The sequence below is a fragment of the Sander vitreus genome, chromosome 9, assembly GCF_031162955.1.
Source record: "Sander vitreus isolate 19-12246 chromosome 9, sanVit1, whole genome shotgun sequence".
Classification (NCBI taxonomy): Eukaryota; Metazoa; Chordata; class Actinopteri; order Perciformes; family Percidae; genus Sander; species Sander vitreus.
Window position 1 is genome coordinate 22,575,090 of NC_135863.1, and position 20,238 is coordinate 22,595,327.

The following is a 20,238-nucleotide window of genomic DNA, read 5'->3' on the forward strand; positions in this document are numbered from 1 at the left end:
TTTGATGTGTAATACATGAATACATCTTCACTTTTCCTGGTTTTCAGTTACTCAGGGTGTGTGTGCTGTGTTTTTTTCTTTTGTTTTCCTGTTTCCCCTTTATATTATAAATGCACTCTGATTAGATGGCTCACTGTTTCACTATCAATTGCAAGTAATGCATGGGAAGATACACATTTTACACCCTGGGGAAATAAAAGCATGTGTACACTCTGCCTAATACATGCACTCTGTCTGTCTCCAACAGTAAGCCCTGTTCTCTGGCAGAGAGGAGCGAACGTCTCATTGGAGAGGACTCATCGGTCTGATGTCCAGACCTCAGCGGTAGCAGCAGGATCTCTGTCTGAACCAGGATTTTAAACATGCATACAGAAACCGGACACTCTGAGGGGGAAAGTGACTTGCGTACCAGAGGGGGGGGGGGAAAAAATCCTGACAGTGATGAACATCACTGATTTCCAACCATCCCTGCCTTTCACCCTTGACAAATGACAAAATTATATCAATTTAATAATAATGTGTATGTGTGACATACAGTACGTGTGTATATGGCTGTAGTCCTATATGTTTGACATACAAGAAAGACCATAGTAACTTACTGTGCCTATGAGGAGTATTCACCCCACTTGGAAGTTTTCATGGCCACATTAAATCCCCTTCGATTCAATGTTATAAAACATGATAACTTCCAAGTGGGGTGAATACTTTTTTTATAGGCATTGATACAGGATGTTCTAGTTCACACAGGCACAGCGCTCTGACAGGCTCTACAGGCTTGGCCACTCACTGCCCCTCACCTGGTAAGCAGTTTAAACAACTGAAAGACAGTTCAACAACACAAAAAGATAGATAATCACTTTCACCCTGGGTCAAGATTGGCCTCGACTCTCGCAATGCTGCTGCTCGTCCTGCTCAGGTCTCCTTGCTGCCTGTGACGTCCATCTGAGAGTATAGGACATGGGGCCACATGTAGACTGCAGTGTGCTGAGTGAGGAGTGAGTGTTGGGGCCTGTGGTGTTGGAGGGCTCTGCTTGTGCTCATAGAACTGGAGTTACACCAATAACCATCGTTTGGTCAAAAGAGAACATCTGGACTCTGTCGTCCTTACATTTCCAGTAGTGAATATATGCAGTTTAGTTTATGAAGGAAAGGGTTTAAGTGCATAATTTCCTTTAGTGAATATATACAGTGATAATAACTTGTTTCATTCGTAGCATTATAATTTCAATCAAACATTTTCTATTTCTGAACTTTTCTTCTTTTACTACAGGTAGCTTCTATTTATTTGTCCGTTTGTATTTTATTCCAAACTTTACTGTTTTCTGTTACTTTTGTACTTCTTTTTTTTTTAAATTTGCATCCAAAGAATGTTCTCTTTTTGTTTTCTATAATTCCATCTCTGCAGCTTTTTATTTTCCCAGTTGTTTCTTTACATCACATGTTTATCGCGTCAACTCTAAACTACTTTTTTCACTACTTCTCTTGTGTGGAAACGGCTGAGGCTTATGCCTCCTGCCTTCATAACAGAAGGCATCATTTGCAACACTAAGGCAGCAGACATTGTCAGTCATTATAGTAACCTTCGCATCATTGCAATGTCTTCCAGTGTTGCCCTATTTTTGGACAGATGCACACAAATCATTTGTAACAATATAAATTAATATTTTATTTTAGGTGGAAAAATAATAAGCATATCAGTGACAGTTGCTATATCTGGTCGCCCTCACCTCATAATAAGAAATCCATTGACTGGACATTTCAAATGTTTGTAGATGTAGAGCATCAGTTGTAGTATTTGCAGTTGATATCGTACCTGTTATCTATATATTTGAATGAACACAGTGTTGACTTGGTGAGACACAGCAGTTTGTTAATGGGTTGAATGTTGTTTGCACTTATCAAGAGGACCTGAAAATGAACTAGTGATAGAGGCCAAATAAACATACATTACTTTATCTTTGTTTCTGCTCACACAGGCTGATATTTAGGCAGCATTTCTTTTAGGATTATTAAGTGTGTGTGTGTGTGTGTGTGTGTGTGTGTGTGTGTGTGTGTGTGTGTGTGTGTGTGTGTGTGTGTGTGTGTGTGTGTGTGTGTGTGTGCGTGCGTGCGTGCGTGCGTGCGTGCGTGCGTGCGTGCGTGCGTGCGTGCGCTGGTGAAGTCAATCACAGTCATTGTTAGTGTTTACTGTAGTCTCTCTGTGGCGGACATCTTAGGACTCTCAAGTAAGACATGTTAAAATTCAACAAACTGATTTTAAATCTAACTTCAGAAACTGTATCTTCAGATGGTTGGTACGTTTCTGAGTGTGTTAGTGTGTAACAGAGGAAACATCAATGTCAGACATTGTAAAATATAAATCAGTTTGTTCCCATGACGTGCAGTGGCCATGTTGTAATCAGTTTGCTGTCGTTCATCAGATGGAGACCATAGCAGCAATATTTTGTACAGTCTAGCTTTTAAGTTCATTTTTATTGCCTTATTGAGAAATGTTACATGTAGGCCTATCGTTTATATTTTTTTTCACTTGTGCTGTTGTATTTATTTTTCTTTCTCATAGTTGTGCTCCTGAGAATGTGTACATACAATTATAAATACATATATAAAGATATACAAATATATTTTCCATTTGAATCGGAGAATATTATTTTTATTTGGTTTTATTTTTGCTGCTGGGCAAAAAATGATTGCAATCTACATAATTTACTGTACCATTGTCTTCAGTGTGTTTATTGAGATGCAGCTGCTGTATATTTATGGTCTATAAACCCCAGCTGTTTCTTTATAAGATATCCAACATTGAAAGATTTGTGGGTTTTACTGTACATGCAAATCAATAGGGATTCTTCCAACTGTTTCAGCTGTGTTGTGTATGTGTTTTCAAATCGCTGTGTGCCCTCATCCAATAGGGAGAGTCCTTGACAGAGACATAGCATGATTTCAAAATGAATATGCATATCAGAAATGTGTATTTATGTATATCTGTGTATATTCATCTATTTATACATGAGGATAAATAGATGGCTGTATGTGCGTGTGTGTTTGGACTCAATCAGAATGAATACAAAATAAAGCAGTTCTATGAATTGTTCATGGAGATAATGTCATACCATGTTTTATTGATTCCTTGTTGAAATCATCAGACATCTAGTTGGAAATGGAAAGGAGCCGTTTGTACCAGTGACCTTGGATTTGGGATTTCTAAACATGTAACTTAATTTGAGAGACTGATCAGCATTGAGTGATTTCAGTTGTTGCCCATTAACTCCTGAGTTCACAAGTCATAAGGGTCATATGAGTAATTGGGTCCTCAGATTTTATGATTGAGTATGACATACCAGTACATGACAAACAAAAGCAGTGTTTTGGAGGATTTAGTTGGACTGTATTTTAGGGATCAATTTAGCTCCATTTGTAATCATATTACAAATCAATAAACTATAAATTGTGTAATTCATATGGCTAGATGTATATGTAACAAAGTAGAATTAAGTAAGAGAAAAAGCCAAACAATGACACATAATACATTGTTTCACTATCATTTGTCCACACAGTCACTGTCACGTGGTTTTAACTTTCTCCGTCATATTTGCCGCATTCTAGGTTGTGTTTCTTCAGCTCCAAGAAACACCTTAGTATTGTGGGATGTTAATGAACATGACCATCTGCCTATTAGATTTAGAAATGTTGGCCTGATGGTGATGCTACATTAAAGGTCTAGAAAAATGATGATGAAGTCATTTCATGTTCATTTGGCCACTAGCTGTTAAGCTATCTTGCTCTCGCCTTTAAGTGTTGGACAGATGATTGCTATCCAGACCCGTTCTAATATCTGGAAAATGTGGCTGTGGGAGTTGGTAAGGTCGGATCATTTGAGGCCATTCGGAACCATTCAAGATAAAGTTACTTTTCTCTAGCACAGCCAGAGACCATCAAGTGTCCATTCCTACCAGTAGAGGGTAGCTCTGCCACAGATCAGACAACCAGCATGCCAGAGGAGGAATCTCAAATCCAGCCTTCCCTGTAACTTGAAGAATACTGGAAAAAAGAATTGCCTCATCAATGGTTCCACTCATGTAAAAGTGATCACAACCTGCAAATATGACAATCTACTGGGTCCGTATGTGTTAAAAATGTAATCACTGTAAAAAAAGGTGGAAGTACAAAGTGAACAACATGACTTAGTTAATAGCATGTTATATTAACAGTGGGATTGTTGTATAGTTAGGGGCAATTAATACATAACATAGACTATTGAATTGGTTGGATGTAGATGATCTGATATTTCCAAATAATACCATAACATTTGTTTTGAGATTGGCTATACTCCTGAGTAAAATTTAAAGAAAAGAAAAGAACGCACAATGCTGAAATACATCCTTAGTGTACTGATTCTGGTGTTCTCTCCCTTTGGTCAACATTGTGAAACAGTCAGCATGCTAGAAAATATTTTTTTAGGCTGGTTTGGTTATTATTGCTCAATCTACAGGATGACACAGGGCGTCAACGTTTAGAGAACAAAGGGTGTAATGCCTCACCGTGTTCTCTACTGTGCGTGATGATTGGTCTGCATTGTCAAAGAAAGCAGATGATTGGTTAATTTATGTATCAGTCAACGTGTTAACATTTGTGATTGGTCGAAAACGACGTTCCTAAACTCACGTGCTCGTTCTCTTCCTTGAAGGCGGTGTCTTCTAGCTGCCGGTGAGGAGGAGTGTTGTTGTTTGTGGGGAAAGTACCTAAAAAGTGCAAAAACTAGTCTTCTACAATGGGAACCCGAGATGATGAATACGACTATTTGTTCAAAGGTAATTTCTATATTAATTGTGGATAAATGACAGCGTGGTAGTCATCTTTATAAAAGTTCGACGACAGTAACTGAGGAAGTCAACTTAGCCAGCGTTAATGCTAAAGTTAGCTCTACTAGTAGCAAAGTGGCAATCGATAACCTGAGCAAAACCTGTAATCGCTATTATAAGTACACCTAGCATTGTGTAATGCTACACTCTTAAGTAGCTAGACGCTGTACTCGCGAACCAATAGGCGAGTCCAGTAATGGCAGTTAACGCTAGTGACTTGCTAACGTCAGGCAAATAAGTAGCTAAATAAGTAAGCTAACGTTAGCTTGCTAACATGGTAGCTAACGTTACTCGGCCTTGTTAAAATCACTTGAGACGACCTCAAGTGTACTTAAAACCTAAAGCTCTTCAACAGCCGACCTCTGTCGTCCAAGACAGAAGATTTATTTTAAAATGAGTTCCTTTTACAAGTCATCTAGCTAACTTTATAGCTAAGACTGACGTCATTCCGCTATCTTGCTGACGTCGTTAAACAATGAGCATAATAAATGCTGCTTGAAATATTGATCTAAGCTGCTATGCTGTCATGCACTACTTTAAACATGTAAGGTAGTGTACCAAAATACATGTTTTACTTTTCACCTTCAATCAGTATTTTATCACAGCAGATAGATAGATAGATAGATAGATACTTTATTAATCCCTAAGGGAAATGTAAGTCCCATACCGGTCATTCACTAAACAAAAAAGACAAGGACACTCAATGAAACAACATTCAATGAAAGCCATAAATAATAGTCAACCAGAATTAAAGTCAGAATAGGAACTAAACTCAAAACTTAGACCTACTGTAAGTTGGTACTAAATGTGCACCGTACCTTAGTGTGCAAGTAGGTACATTTGTGTGCTGTAGAGCAAGCAATCATGATTGCTATCTATCAGCACTGTAATAAAATATTGATTGAAGGTTAAAAGCACCACTTACCTTTTACAGTTTGTCAAACTAACACTGCAGGGCTGCTGTTCAATGTTTTTTTGTCGTTGTGTATTTTGGTTCTAGTCGTACTAATCGGAGACTCTGGCGTGGGGAAGAGTAACCTGCTGTCCCGCTTCACAAGAAATGAGTTCAACCTGGAGAGCAAGAGCACCATTGGGGTGGAGTTCGCCACCCGCAGTATCCAGGTGGACGGCAAGACGATAAAGGCTCAAATTTGGGACACAGCTGGACAGGAACGCTACAGAGCAATCACCTCAGCGTCAGTTTTTTATTTTTTCATTTGACTGCAATATTTACTAGTTTTGTGATTTTTATTTTTTAAATCAAAGGCTAAGGCTGTTTGAGCCCATTAGGAAGTTTGGATTTCATGCCTAAGGATCTCATGCACATAGAGTCAGTATCCTCTTTTGAATCCCACCTTAAATCTTTAATTCTGATAAATTAAATCTAAAAAGGCTTTTTCTTAGTTTCTTATATGTAATCTCTACATATGGTGTATATATAACATAGTATATGGTAGCATAACATATATTGGATTATCTACAGATATATTTCAATTAAGTTACCTATCACAAAGCACAATTCCTGTACTATACGTATTACAAATGTTCACATGTATTATAGCAGTAAACATGCAGATAAAGTTAATTTACTTGAGAAATTCCATTTTAATTGTTTCTACCTGAAATGATTTGAAATGCGAGTGTTTTCATGATAAATGGATCAAATTTGCACATTGCCGTCATTTTTGATTCATCAATTTCTTTGCTCTGCTGTCACCAGGTACTACCGGGGTGCAGTTGGAGCTCTCCTGGTTTACGACATCGCCAAGCACCTGACATACGAAAACGTTGAGCGCTGGCTGAAGGAGCTGAGGGACCACGCTGACAACAACATCGTCATCATGCAGGTTGGAAACAAGAGCGACCTGCGCCACCTCAGGGCGGTGCCCACTGATGAGGCTCGAGCCTTTGCAGGTAAATTATAAAAGGTTTCGTGTGTGTGTGTGACATGCATTCAAATTGCTTTCATGTGTAAAAAACTTCTTTCTGTCCTCAGAAAAGAACGCTATCTCATTCATTGAAACCTCCGCCTTGGACTCCACTAATGTGGAAGAAGCCTTTAAGAGCATTCTCACAGGTAGGAAAAGGGATGAACTCAAATATAACATGCAGCTTACTGTGAATCTCCTGGTAATGTAACATTAAGTTTTACTGAACACCGTCATTGTTTTCTCTCACAGAAATCTACCGTATTGTATCTCAGAAGCAAATATCGGACAGATCTGGAAATGATGAGTCTCCAGGCAACAATGTAGTAGACATAAGCCTCCCCCCAACCACAGACGGGCAGAGGGGCAACAAACTCCCTTGCTGCCAAAGCCTGTGATGCTCTTATCTTCTTTTCCTGTCTGACTCTCTGTCGGTCTTTCCTCTCTTCACCTCTGGTTTACTTCAGATGTCATGCTGCTGTCATCATAATACCCTCATGGTTATTTGACATTCCTTTTTTGCTGGTTTCTTCTTGTTTCTTTGTTTCTTCCTCTGGATTCAGAAGAACCTGTCTGCAATCATTTACGGCCTCATAACCTGGAGAAGGAGAGAGAGTAAAGCTCTTATGATGTTGATCTTGAAGCTAACTTCTTTTTAATTAACTAGCCTTCATGGTCCTATTGACCTGCTCCTGTAGAAGGAGTGGTGAGGGATCAGTAGACCTGTGTATCACTGCTTCAAGTGGTTTCTACTTGCTTCCTTTTCTCGGCTTTCAGTGATACAGACTTTTGCCACGATCTGCTACAGTGGAATCCCAATTTGATGTCTGGTTGACCTGATTCTGCCTATCATGCAATACGGGTGTAGAAGAGGAGACGCTAAGGCGGTACCACTGGAGTATTGATGTGTACTCTGTCTGGAGTTTCTATTTGCCTCTTTAGTTTTCCTCTTTGAGCCATGTGCCCACCGTGGCATGATATTAGCATGAGCCAGGGAACAGACTGGCTGTGACTGTCTGACTTAATATGGGCAAGTGTGAAACAAATTAAGTGTTTTTATTTGTGTGTGTGTGTGTGTGTGTGTGTGTGTGTGTGTGTGTGTGTGTGTGTGTGTGTTAATCTCAAAGATACCAAAGGAGATGGATGCAATTGTTATCAGTTTTGGGTTTTCTCATTTAAGCGTGTTCAAAGCTGCTGAGGTTGCATTTCATTGCTGTATTTGGTGAACCAATCCAGGCTATTTTCAAAATAATGTATAATGCTAAATAGCAAAAAGTAATGTTATAAATTGTGGTGTATGATTTATTATTATTGATATTATGTAATGATAGTATCAGCCTGGATCAAGCCTTGTGTTCTTCACTTTTTAAACAGGATGTCTCAAAATGAAAATGTCTTTTGCACTTATTGCCAATCATTTCAGTGGAACAAATCACCATATATTTTTAAAATACACTCAACATCTTTATCGGGTAACATTTTCCTGTTGGTTGTAAAGAAAAAAAAATGCACTACATGTGTGTTTTTTGTTTTTGTGTGTGTGTACATCATTTTCCTCATGCACTCACCCTTTGCTGTCATATTAATGTTATCTGTTAAAGGGAAAAAATGGATAAAGATGTAATCTGAAAACATTTACATAGAAAATTAACTAAAAATGTAACACACTCCAGCTAGTTAAGTAAGTGGAACTGAAAATCAGAAATGCAAATTGTTAATGTTTGGCAGAAATGCCTCTCTTTTCACTCATCTGTGAGAAATGCGTTCATGTGTGATTGTTTCGATGCATTGTCGTGTGATATTTCACATTTCTTCAAAAATATGTAAAGGTGGCAAACGTAAACTTGTTTTGCTACTTTTCGCATTACACAGAAAATACCGAAGCATAAATAAACCAAATCCACATGACCATATAGGAGACAGACTTATTTTTGGATACATTACGCACTCAGTGTACCCATAACTTTATGCTGTGTTCACCACTATTGTTTAGCAACTTAAGTGTCACCTACCTTTCGTAAATCTACACATATGATGGCTAGGTGCTCAAAGTTTTAGTAGTAGTAGTTTTACAGCATCTAATCGGCAGGCTCCCTAAAATATTGGATATTTGGTTTTAGAATTCTTCATCCTTATTCAAACAAATCTTGTCATTGTGAATGCATTTTAGCACTACATAAAAGAAATATGTAAAATGTTTAAAAAATTGCTTGTTCAATTCAACATGGTCGGCATTTCTGAAAAGGGTTAATTAAGTAGCTCTCCATAATTAAGAAATAATATTCACTATGCAGTTGTAAAACCTGCTATTTCCAGGACTGTAAAATAAAATGTGGGAAGAAATGACAATTTCGTGCTGTCAAGTGTGTGTCTGTCTTGTGCTGTCAGTCTTTGAAAGAGTTCCGTGTTTGTTTTAAATTGTAAATGCTTTATAGAAATCGTATGGTCCTGTCCGTTTGTCTTTTGGCGTGTTGCGCATGAGATGTTTTCGGTGTGCGCCCCACCCTTTGACAAGCTGTTGTTATTCACAATCACAGTTTAACTCGTCCGGTTTGTGTTTTTGCACTCGTCTGCCCTGTCTCCACAGCAGAGGCAGACAGCTGATGATGAGCCTCAGGGGGATATTTAAAGCTCTGGGAAAGCGGAAGCCTGGTCTGCTGTGTTATCAGCTGAGGGCTGCTAGCTAGCACAGCACCGAATAGCATATCACTAGCTAGCGAGTGGCACTTTGTTCAGCGCTGTTACTTCACACATACAGCTAAAAATGAAACGAGAAGGAAACACGAGGTTGTTAGGGCGGTAAGGCCTGCAGCAGTGAAACGTCTCTAAGAAGAAGACACGGGGTGAGTAGACCTTTAAATGTTACACCAGGCTAGCGGCTTACTGTAGGTACTGACAGCTAGCAGCTAGCAAACAACACAGCTGTAACGGGCACCAGCTGACCTATTTGCTGGGCAATTGACATTAATTTAAAAAGAAATTGCAATGGAAATAACTTGGATAATTGCAGCTAATGTCTTAAATATGTAACTGCAACATAGCTAACGTATACACAGCTAATGCATGCCGCCGCCACGTCAATATATTATTGCATTGACATGACACAAGCCTGTTCCAGACAATTGTCTGGATCACAGCTGGATGCAGTGATGGCAGTTACGAAACCGTGAAAACGACTTTAATTTGTTAGTACTAAATGTATCATAGCATAATGTAGTTGCACTTATTAACTGAATTAGAATTTTTAAAACCAGGTTACAGTCACATTCACATGTAGCGTTTGGCAAAAAATAAAAAATAAATGAATTAACTGTGTTTCTTAACTGACTTCTAAAAATACGTTGGTCTGTTTACTTCCTGTGTTTACACACAGTACACCACTCAGAAACAGTAACTTAGTAGATTTCGTTGTTGTTTTGGTTACCCTTTGTTTATCTGGGTCAGGGATTGTGCCTCTTTATCGTGCCCCCATGATGTGTCAGTATGCATAAATAATTGTACCGAGCAGTAGCCTAGTAATACTGAATTGAATGGGTTAAGAGTTAATCTGACCAGGGACCTGTGTATTGAAGTTCAAGTTCAGGCCTTCAGGCTTCACCAAACATTTGCAATCCTTGCTCTGTTAATTTAAAGTATGAGCCAGATTAGCCTATATTTGGGATTTGTTACAGTTAATGTAACAGTTGTAACAATGTTTTACGGTGTTAAGGGCTGCATATTTAGATCCTTTTATTTTGATGTATTAGAACATAGTTGTTTGCAATAGCAATAATAAAATAAGCATATGACTAGTATATAATGAGTAGAAATGTTACAATATCCATATCTAATGGACCAAGTGTGGTAATTTCTATATAGTTTCAACAATATAGAACATTATTTCCTTCACAAGTATATGTGTAGCACCAATTGCCCAAGATAAAAATGTCCCCATGGAGACAATAAAGTATATCTTATAATAATCATTGCAGGTCTGTTTTTGTGGATTGAATTGAATCAGATGTTGTGTTGAAATGATTGTAGAGTGCAAAGTCTTGTATTATTTATTCATAAGGAGATAGAATGAAGACACAAAATCCCATAAATTAACACAAGAATTTCTGCACCATCTGCCATGTTAAACCTCCTGTTTGAAAACAACACAACAACAGTGTTGAGTACATAGGATTATGTTAGTTTAGGTGTAATGCTATCATTTAATAGTGATGTGTATACAGCCACTGGCCTTCTATGAGCACCAGTGACCCAGTATTTACCCAATAGTCTGGTATGAAGGATCGAACGTAGGCTCAGTCAGTATGTGAACACTGTCTTATGTTACGTATACAATATGTTTGTGTGCCAAAGTTACTCACTTAAATGTAACTGTGCTAACATCATTGGAATCGTGAAAAAGTTGAGAATCTCATAATTCTTTCAAGAGGAAAGAAGCTACTTCTATATCATATCATGACATACTTTTTTATTTTTTAGAATGTCTTGTCATTTAAATCTCATAACTGTATTGTCTTGTCAAAATGAAAGAATTTCATGGAAAAACTTTCCATTTGCCATTGGTCTGTCACTGTACTGGATCATTTCCAAAAAGCAAGACAAATGTACTGTAGCAAATTTAGCAGTGTACCTCTTATCTTTAGTCAGGGGTTATCTGAGTGGAGACAGCTGTTTATCACACTTGCTTTTCTAATGGTTTTGCAGCTGCTATGTGCAAATTGGCCCACCTCCCAGCTCACAGCATTCTTGTTAATGACGTCTTTGTAGATCACCTTAGTTATTCTCACATGGCAGAAAATGAATAGTACATGAATCACACTTTCAGATGAGCACTGTCCTAACATAAAGCTAAGTTTACCTAGAACTAGACAGTACTGTTATACTGCTGATAATACGACTGTTGGTCCGACTTTTATTGCTTTCACGCGATTATTTAATTTCACTCATCTTGGAACAGCTAAACAGGATATTGTAATGTAAAGCTAACTATCACAATATTGTGTTGACCCAATATGACAGTCTGTAAATCTAGTGTCATTTCACATATATATTTACTCTATTATATTTGTATACATGTCATGTCAGCTTGCTTCAGTTGAATGATATTATACTGCATTATGGATGTAAATCAAAAGAGTACTTTGTTGTTTTATGAATGAAGAGAAGGCGAGTTGAAGCAGCAGTGCTGTGTGTTTTGACCAATCAGCGACGGCCATCCGTGCAAACCCCACCCCGAAGGTTCCTGTACATTCAGAAAGTACTACCGGGACTAATACAAGGACTTTTGGGGGAAGAAATAAATCCCCCAGAACTTAAATTAGACCCTTGTCCCTGCGGTCGAAAACGCAACAACTTCTTCAGAAGGTTCCTAGATCCGGGGGAAAGTTCCTGCGGTCGAAACATGGCTTAATTGCTTACAATTGTCCTGTAATATTGTACTGTTTCCATTTCAGAATAATCTATCGGAATATGTATGAATGCATTAGTGTGTAAGGAGCTCTTTAATTTTGTAGCTGGTAAAGGCATGGCTAATTTGAACTGTTTTATATACCGCTGGGTAGCTTACATAGTATAATACATGTATAGTAAAAATGCATCATAGTTTATTTGTATTGATAATCTGAATCTTCAAAGTAACTAGTAACTAAAGCTGTGAAATAAATGTAGTACAATACATGGCTCTGAAATGTAGTGAAGTACAAGTATAAAGTAGCGTAAAATGGAATTACTTACATCCAAGTCCCTCAAAACTCTAAAGTACAGTACTTTAATTCTCAATCTTTCTGTCTCTTTCTCTACTTGTAGAAACTAACCACTCCCAATCTGTGGAGAGCAGAGTTTGTGCTTCGTGCTCCTGAAGTCAACCTTTGCCCCTGACCCTTTACATCCTCACCTCCACTGTAACCATGACGACAGGGGGGTGTTGCCACCTGCCTGGCTCTCTGTGTGACTGTGCGAGCAGCACTGGCCTGTGGAAGAGCGTGGAGGAAGCAGGTGGTGACGGGTGCCAAGCGCTCTACGTCACCCAGGTCACAGCCATGGATGGACGGTTGCTCTCCTCTGTGCTCAAACCCATGAGCGCGCAAAGGTGAGACTCCCTTAAACTCATGTTGTTGAACAGAAATATGCAACTGCCTCTTTAGTCATTTTATATACACAGCAGACATGTTGACTTGTCATTGTAAAGAAAAGACAGATGTTACTAATAACATTAACGATGGCTCTGTTCTATTCAAGTGTTCCAGTAAGCCGTGACACTGTGACAGTGATCCAGCACACACAATACCAGGGCCCTGAAACTGAAGCAGCTATATTAGGAGATTTATTTACTCATTTTTCTTTCTACAGTGACATGTCAAAAATGATGTCTGTAAAAAGGCCTAGTGCTTGTATTATATATGTATTTATTGAATTGTATTTTTGAGGTACACTTTGGATTTTCATGTCTATTTTTTTGAATATTATTGTATTTATTGTAGCCTCCCTATTCGGTCATCTGATCTACACGTGTTTCCATTTTTGAAGTTTCTGCATTTCCTGCAATTTTAAAGACTGTGTAATGTGATTCGGGTCCCCTGTATCACACCTGTGTTCTGCTGATTGACAAAGCAAACCAGACGAAGAAGACGCTTAATGCGTTGCTCTCTCTTCCACTTGCAGAAAATGCTTTAAATGTACCAAATTCATTCTGAGCTGGTCCACAGTTGAGTGTCTGATGTGCTGCACCCCCTTTTTGCATTTTAGTATTCTACCTGCATTTGGCTAAACTATATTTTATTTTGTCTCAGTGATGGTCCCATCTGCCGTATTTGCCACGAAGGAGGCAGCAGCGAGGGTCTCCTGTCTCCGTGCAACTGCACAGGCACCCTGGGCACGGTGCACAGGAGCTGCTTGGAGAAGTGGCTGTCATCCTCCAACACCAGCTACTGTGAGCTCTGCCACACGGAGTTCAGCATCGAGCGCCGGCCGAGGCCTCTCACAGAGGTAACAAAGGTCAATGCCCTTTGCTCGTCTGCATCAATCTTTCTGCTTGCCTTTTTTATTTTTTTTATTTTATTTTTTTTTATTATTTTTTTTTAAATTTAATTTTTTTAACTTTCAGTTAATTCTACTTGGGTTGGGCTGCTGTTTGTGAATGTGCACATATAAATGCGTAAAAGAGAAGTAGCTTTTTTTTCTCATCTTTCAGCTTGCTTGCTATTATGTCTTTTCCGTACTTGATTGACTTAAGATCTCTCTTCCACCTGTCCACCTACCTCTCTCCCTTCCCTCTCTTTCGCTTGTTTGATATTCTCCCTCTTCTTCTCACAGTGGCTGCAGGACCCCGGCCCTCGTAATGAGAAGAGGACGCTGTTCTGTGACATGGTGTGCTTTCTGTTTATCACGCCCCTAGCAGCCATTTCGGGCTGGCTGTGCCTGAGGGGCGCTCAGGACCATCTTCAACTGGGGAGCTGGCTGCAGGCCGTGGGCCTCATCGCCCTCACCATCGCCCTCTTCACCATCTATGTTCTGTGGACCCTGGTAAAAAATAAATTCACAATCACATACAGATTAGACTGCAGGACTATTGTAATGCACATCTTGAAATCAAATCAAAAGAACTTTATTTTTCCCGTGAGGGAACTTCATTTGTGGTCAGGCCCATTCAGACACAACATACAACAATACATAGTCAATAATCATACACAAGAATAAATAAATTAGGGCTGTCAATCGATTAAAAAATTTAATCTAATTAATTAAATCTAATTACATACTCTGTGATAAATTAATCGCATACATAATTAACGGTGCCTGAACTGATACTTTTTAAGAAAGTAAAAAAAGAAAAGAAAAAAAAGGGTACTAAACAACAGTTGGTGACATTGAAGAACGGCTTGTTTATTGCTAAGGCCATATGGTCAAAATTAAATGATTTAATAATAATAATGTATAACAATAACTTATTTCACTAGTAAATTGCTGTTGAACGACAAAAACAACAACCAGATGGGAAAAGGACATTTACAATAACTCCAAATGCACCACGAGGCTGTAGTTTACCAGTTTCATTGAACGCACCGTCTGTGTTGTTTCTCCGACAGCAGCTGCAGATTGTTACATACTTTGATATTTATTTATTAGATTGTTGAATCCTCTACAGTAAAACACAGTCAAACTTTACACCATTTAGCGTTAGCTGTCAGCATTTTAACCGTGTTTAATCCAGCTACTAGCTAGCGGTAGGCTAACGTTAGCTGCTGTTGAGTATAGTGTTAACTAGCGTCACGTGCAGCGGTGTTTGTGTTGCCTGTATCGTCTGTTTCAGAGCAGCAGAGAGAAGTGCAGACATATCAGTGGCACCAGATTTCGGTAGTCAGGGTTGGCAGGAAGAAGATTTTTACAAGTAAATGTTCCAATTAATGATCCAGGCAGAACATTCTCGTCTCCCTCCTTCATTTTACAGTCCAATGGTGGCTAGAACGGCTCCGGGTCAAACGTCAATATTGAATGGATTAATCTGCGTTATTTTTTTCTCAGATTAATTAATCGAAAATTAACGCGTTATTTTGACAGCCCTAAAATAAATACTTTAAAATACTAAGAACTAAAAACCCTGTGGGTAGGAGTAGTGGGGTAGGTCGGGAGAATAGGTCGAAGTCTGGAGCGATGGGGGGGGGGCTGTATTGTTCGTTCAGCACTCTGATGGATGCTAGCACGAAGGTGGACATGGCTCGTTTGGATCTTAGGGGCAAAAGGCCTGCTAATTTGCCTTAAATGTGATTTTAAGGGATTATTATTATTATTATTATAATTATTATTAATCAGCTAAAAAGTAATGTGTATAATTGACCTCTTCTCTTACCTGGTTGTCTGTGCAGGTATCTTTCCGCTACCACTGTCAGCTGTACTCTGAGTGGAGAAGAACAAATCAGAAAGTACGTCTGCTCATTCCTGAAGCCAAGGAGTCTAACTCTTCCCAGCATTCCTTGCTCTCTACCAAACTGATGAAGAAGTCTGCCAATGAGAGTATAGTATGAGACCAAATGGAGATGCTTGGTGATAATGGTGTCTTTTATGTGCGAGGGGGCTGAATGTCACCTGCCAAGCAAGCCTTTAAAGAAGCACTTGTGGGCTTTTTTTGTTGCTTTTCACACAAAAAAAATGTCTTTGCCCCATCAATACTTAAGTCACATTACTTTTTAAAAAGAAATCTGCCCTCCTGTGGGTGCAGAAATAAGGGTGACCAAGCTTATGCAACGGCACTGAGGAACGGACCAGCACATGGAGATGTGCAGAGACATGGGACATCATCATGGATATAACATTAAATAACAGTGACAGCAGAATAAGACATGACCAAACTAACTTGTTTAGTGGACTGTGAAATGTTTTAATTGTTGTTCGGCTTGGTTTCAACAAACCCACCAATGGTCCACAGATGACTGCGGAGTGTAGCAGCTCCATTCAATGTTGTGCTGCAATGATGAAAGTGTGTAAACTGCTATATACATGTCATATCTGGGCATGCCCTTACCTAAATAGCCTTGCATTCTCTGCAAAACGTTGCCCATTGGGGAGCTCTTGTGATGCCATATTAATCTGGAAAAAAAAGCATAGCTCTTTAATTTATTCACAATTCAGACGCCAGTATGCTGTCTGAGATGAAACTTTAATTTTGGCACAAGCGTATTGGACTTCTTTCAAGGTTTTATTTTTTATCCTTGCTCTGTTTTTACATCTCATTCAAGAATGGGTGGCAGTACAGCATTAGTAAAACCAGAGATTGTGCAATAAAACACTGTGGACATCGAGGTCTTCACAGCACATGAAGAGACCTTTCCCAACATGCGCAGTTATGCATGCACGCACTGTTAATCATTTGGGGGGGATTTTTTTAATTTTTATTTTGTTAGTGTGTTGTAAAATTCCTTCGTGGTTAAAAAAAATAAGTAATTTCTTTAACCACTGAATAATAAAAAGATTTACTGTTGCTACTGAATTAGGGTTTAACAGTGTCCTCATAGAGGTTCTTGTATTATCAGCACTAAGCAAGTAGGTCTTGCATAGATTGGTGCAAAACTTCATCAGAATGGCTCTTAGGGGAACATTTCCACAAGTGTTATTGGTTGGCTAATGCAGCGTACGAAAGCATAATTTTAACTGTCTGTTAAAGTACTTAAAGCTTTAGTGCGTAACTTTTTGATATTAATGAACGTCCGTTACATTCAAGCCATTGCCAAATGAGTTGCTACAAAGCTAATTAAGACTATCAGCTCCACACAACTCTCTCTCTGTATTTCTCAGTATGGCTATGTTCAGAAGATTGTGGCGTCCGGGGACTTTCCCACGCAGAAACTCAAGTGAAGATTATTACCTCTTCTGAAGAGTCCATGTTTTTTTTTTTATCCTCCGTGTCCTCCTTGGCTACTAGCAACTGCTTGGACGGGGCGGGGGGTGCACGATCACAGAAGGCTTGTATCATGTGGATGCGCCGACAGTTTTGTTGTCATTACTTAGAATTCCTCATGGGGGTGGCAGAAACTACGCACTATAGCTTTAATTCATGCTATTTTATCCTGTTCAATTTTTTAAAACCACACACATCGCTGTATGTGTGTTGTTTCCATAATCACCAAGAATCGGGGAGACTTCCTGCAAGCATTTATCACTGAAGCTATGGTCAAACAACATCGTCTCTGATCTCTGTGCTGGTGTTTTGGGCTTCTGCCAGTCGAAGATACACTTTACCCACCAACAATGACTTTCATGGTGGGTACATTATGCAAGCACCACTAAGGCTTAATCTGACTTTAGCTTTGTTTTCTCTTTTCTTTCAAGGAAGCCATGTGCTTATGTGCTTTTCTACATCCATTTTATGGATGTCAATGTTTTTGAGGTGCAAACTTGCCCTCCTTATGTTTTGATGTTACTGACCAGACTCCATTTGGGTCTGTATTGGTTGTTTGGGAGAGTAGACAAACTTCACTTCTCTCTCTCTCTTGTGTATATAGTTTTCTGCAGTTTATAATCAAGTCACTCACAGTGGCTGTTAATCAGTCGGAAAACACAAACCGCAGTGTCTGCCTGGTTTCCAGATTTGGAACATGGTTTATAACTTACTTAATTTAGACCATGGAAAGACGGTTAATTGACATGTGAACACAATGTCGTCTGTTAAAAGGGAGATACGCCTAAGATGTAAAAACATGTAGTGTTGAGAACATTGTTGTTAAAACCAAGCGAAGGCCATGGGCTGAAACACATTGGCTTTTGGGTGTTCAGTATTATTGTGCCGATCTTACTACTTGTGTTTCATTTTTAACAGTTTTAACTTTAGTATTGAAAGCATTAAAGCGCCCATATTATGCTCATTTTCAGGTTCATAATTGCATTTTGAGGTTGTACCAGAATAGGTTTACATGGTTTAATTTTCAAAAAACACCATATTTTTTATTGTACTGCACATTGCTGCAGCTCCTCTTTTCACCCTGTTTGTTGAGCTCTCCGTTTTAGCTACAGAGTGAGACATCACACTAATATCCCATCTTTGTTGGAAGTCGCACATGTGCAGTAGCTAGGTACTGGGCTACTAGCTAGAAGCTAATGCTGCTAGCGGTTAGCCATCTCGTTCTCAATGGCAAAACACTGCTACAACACACACAAGTTCATCCTAATCTACAAAATAAATTGTATAGAACTACTTACATGTCCCTGTTCTACAGGTATTCAACGCAAAGTTGGAAGTGTCCCGGCTAATCCTGCCTTGACAAAAGTTGGAGAAACAGCTAGCTGATGTGGTTAGCACCATAGACTTAACTTAACACATAGGTTAGCACACACCAAATGTTTCGGCCGATGACGTAGATAGCCCTGCCGATTTTGACCAGCTCACCCGGAGACTGAAGGCAGGATACATTCAGAAACCGTATCTCACTCAAAACAGCATGAATGTTTGTTTTTTTTATTTCATAATATGGGCACTTTAAGGCAAACTTAAAAACTAGTCTAAAGCTCGATTGGTTGATTATTTTTCATTTTATGACTAAACTTTAGTCTTCAAAAATGATTGGCTTTGGGGTTTTTTCTATTCGTTGGAATGACATTTGTATTTTTATTAATGAGTGATCATACTTTTGATTATCATATTTATTAATGATTAATGATGATTAAACATACTGATCATGATTTGCTCTTCCAATATGCTTTTCGTTAACCTTCTTCTAGATGTCAAAGTGAATGCATTGATCCAGAGTCATTCAGTATTGTCACATTGTAAACACATGCAGTACGTTGCCTACAGTATGCAGAGGCCAAAAGTCTGGATTTTATGCACAAATGTGTTATTAATCCTGTTTTTATGTTCTATGCACTTACTTTATAACAATCAGGCTTGACCAAACAGTATTTTACTTAAACTGGTGTGTGTTGGTGTGGCATCGTCACAAAAGAGTCTTTAAAGACCATTTCATACCCGTTCAGAGCAGATTTCTGTTATTGGCTGTCAATAAGCATCAATTCAAATGACATTTCTCCCCCTCGCTCTGTGTATTGTATTGTATCTGAAATGACAATACAAGTTTAACGGCTCATGGGCTTGTAATAAAACATTAGTCATAGGAACAGGGTGCATCTCGGTAGCTCTGCTTGGTGGGAAATTGACACCATATAGTGAGTCGTTGTGCAACCATCTTTTTCTTTTTTTTTTTAATCTGTTCTTGACTGCTGACACTGTGGCTTAACTTTTACACCCACTGGGTGCTGATCATTTCCTTGCCCTGGCCATTTGTCTACACCAACATTACGCTTTGGTACTTTAGCTCCTGGTGGGTTGTTCCACATACTGCCCAAGTTAATAGTTTTTGTGTTTTTAACCGATCCCAGAACAAAGGATTATATCCTGCAATATTGTGATGTACCCGGGGGGGGGCCTTACAAGCTTAGGAGTCATTTGATCATCCATGTGTTTACTGTTTGTCATGAACGAGGCTTTACTCCACGTATTGGGATCTGATTTGAAGCAATGCAAAGAGCTGAGGTGCAGTTATTCAGCAAACGACTACAAACAAAACAACAGAAGTTGGTTAATGCAGAAGATGATGTATGCAACACTGCTCCTCCTTTGGCTCCCTGCAGATCCTCATATCTCCAAAGAGTTGTTACACTTTAACCATAATGAAAATACTTACTTCATAATAGCTTCCACAATTCAAATCCAAAAAGGGATTTTTAAATCATTGTTTTCTTTGCTGTTTATTACACCAATGAACATTTGTTGTTGTTGTGTTGTGTTTTTTCTACGTCTTTTTTGGAGGGTATGTTGCTATGCATTGTTTGCAATTTATGTAACAATTCTTCAGTATTTACATTTTTAAATACTACAATGTTTATGGTGTGCTGTGGAAAAAAAGATGTCTTCACCAAACTACTGGTTCCTGCAATCAGCCAATAATTGTTTGCAAAGCAAATAAAACATG

The 20,238-nt window shown here is 38.8% G+C and overlaps 3 protein-coding genes across 6 annotated transcripts in view; all 3 read left to right on the plus strand.

The window, feature by feature from the left end:
* The window catches only part of pip5k1ca (phosphatidylinositol-4-phosphate 5-kinase, type I, gamma a), a 51,877-nt gene extending 48,786 nt beyond the window's left edge, over nt 1-3,091 (plus strand). For all 3 annotated transcript variants that reach the window (XM_078259318.1, XM_078259319.1, XM_078259320.1), the window contains one exon: nt 248-3,091. In XM_078259318.1, coding sequence (XP_078115444.1) covers nt 248-250 — 3 coding nt within the window. In that variant the 3' untranslated portion in view covers nt 251-3,091. The remainder of the gene's footprint in view (nt 1-247) is intronic.
* A 1,588-nt stretch (nt 3,092-4,679) lies between these two features.
* Nucleotides 4,680-8,695, plus strand: LOC144523633 (ras-related protein Rab-11B-like). Its single transcript, XM_078259329.1, has 5 exons — nt 4,680-4,808; nt 5,860-6,055; nt 6,580-6,773; nt 6,856-6,936; nt 7,040-8,695. The coding sequence occupies exons 1-5, from the start codon at nt 4,769-4,771 to the stop codon at nt 7,183-7,185; spliced, it is 657 nt and encodes a 218-aa protein (XP_078115455.1). The 5' UTR covers nt 4,680-4,768; the 3' UTR covers nt 7,186-8,695.
* Nucleotides 8,696-9,225: 530 nt separating this feature from the next.
* Nucleotides 9,226-19,382, plus strand: marchf2 (membrane-associated ring finger (C3HC4) 2). 2 transcript variants are annotated; one of them, XM_078259327.1, is made up of 5 exons: nt 9,226-9,630; nt 12,587-12,869; nt 13,570-13,774; nt 14,093-14,302; nt 15,643-19,382. In XM_078259327.1, the coding sequence occupies exons 2-5, from the start codon at nt 12,688-12,690 to the stop codon at nt 15,799-15,801; spliced, it is 756 nt and encodes a 251-aa protein (XP_078115453.1). In that variant the 5' UTR covers nt 9,226-9,630; nt 12,587-12,687; the 3' UTR covers nt 15,802-19,382. The 2 variants fall into 2 exon arrangements, with proteins under 2 accessions (XP_078115453.1, XP_078115454.1); XM_078259328.1 differs by having other exon boundaries at nt 13,570-13,765.
* The last annotated feature ends 856 nt before the right edge of the window (nt 19,383-20,238 follow it).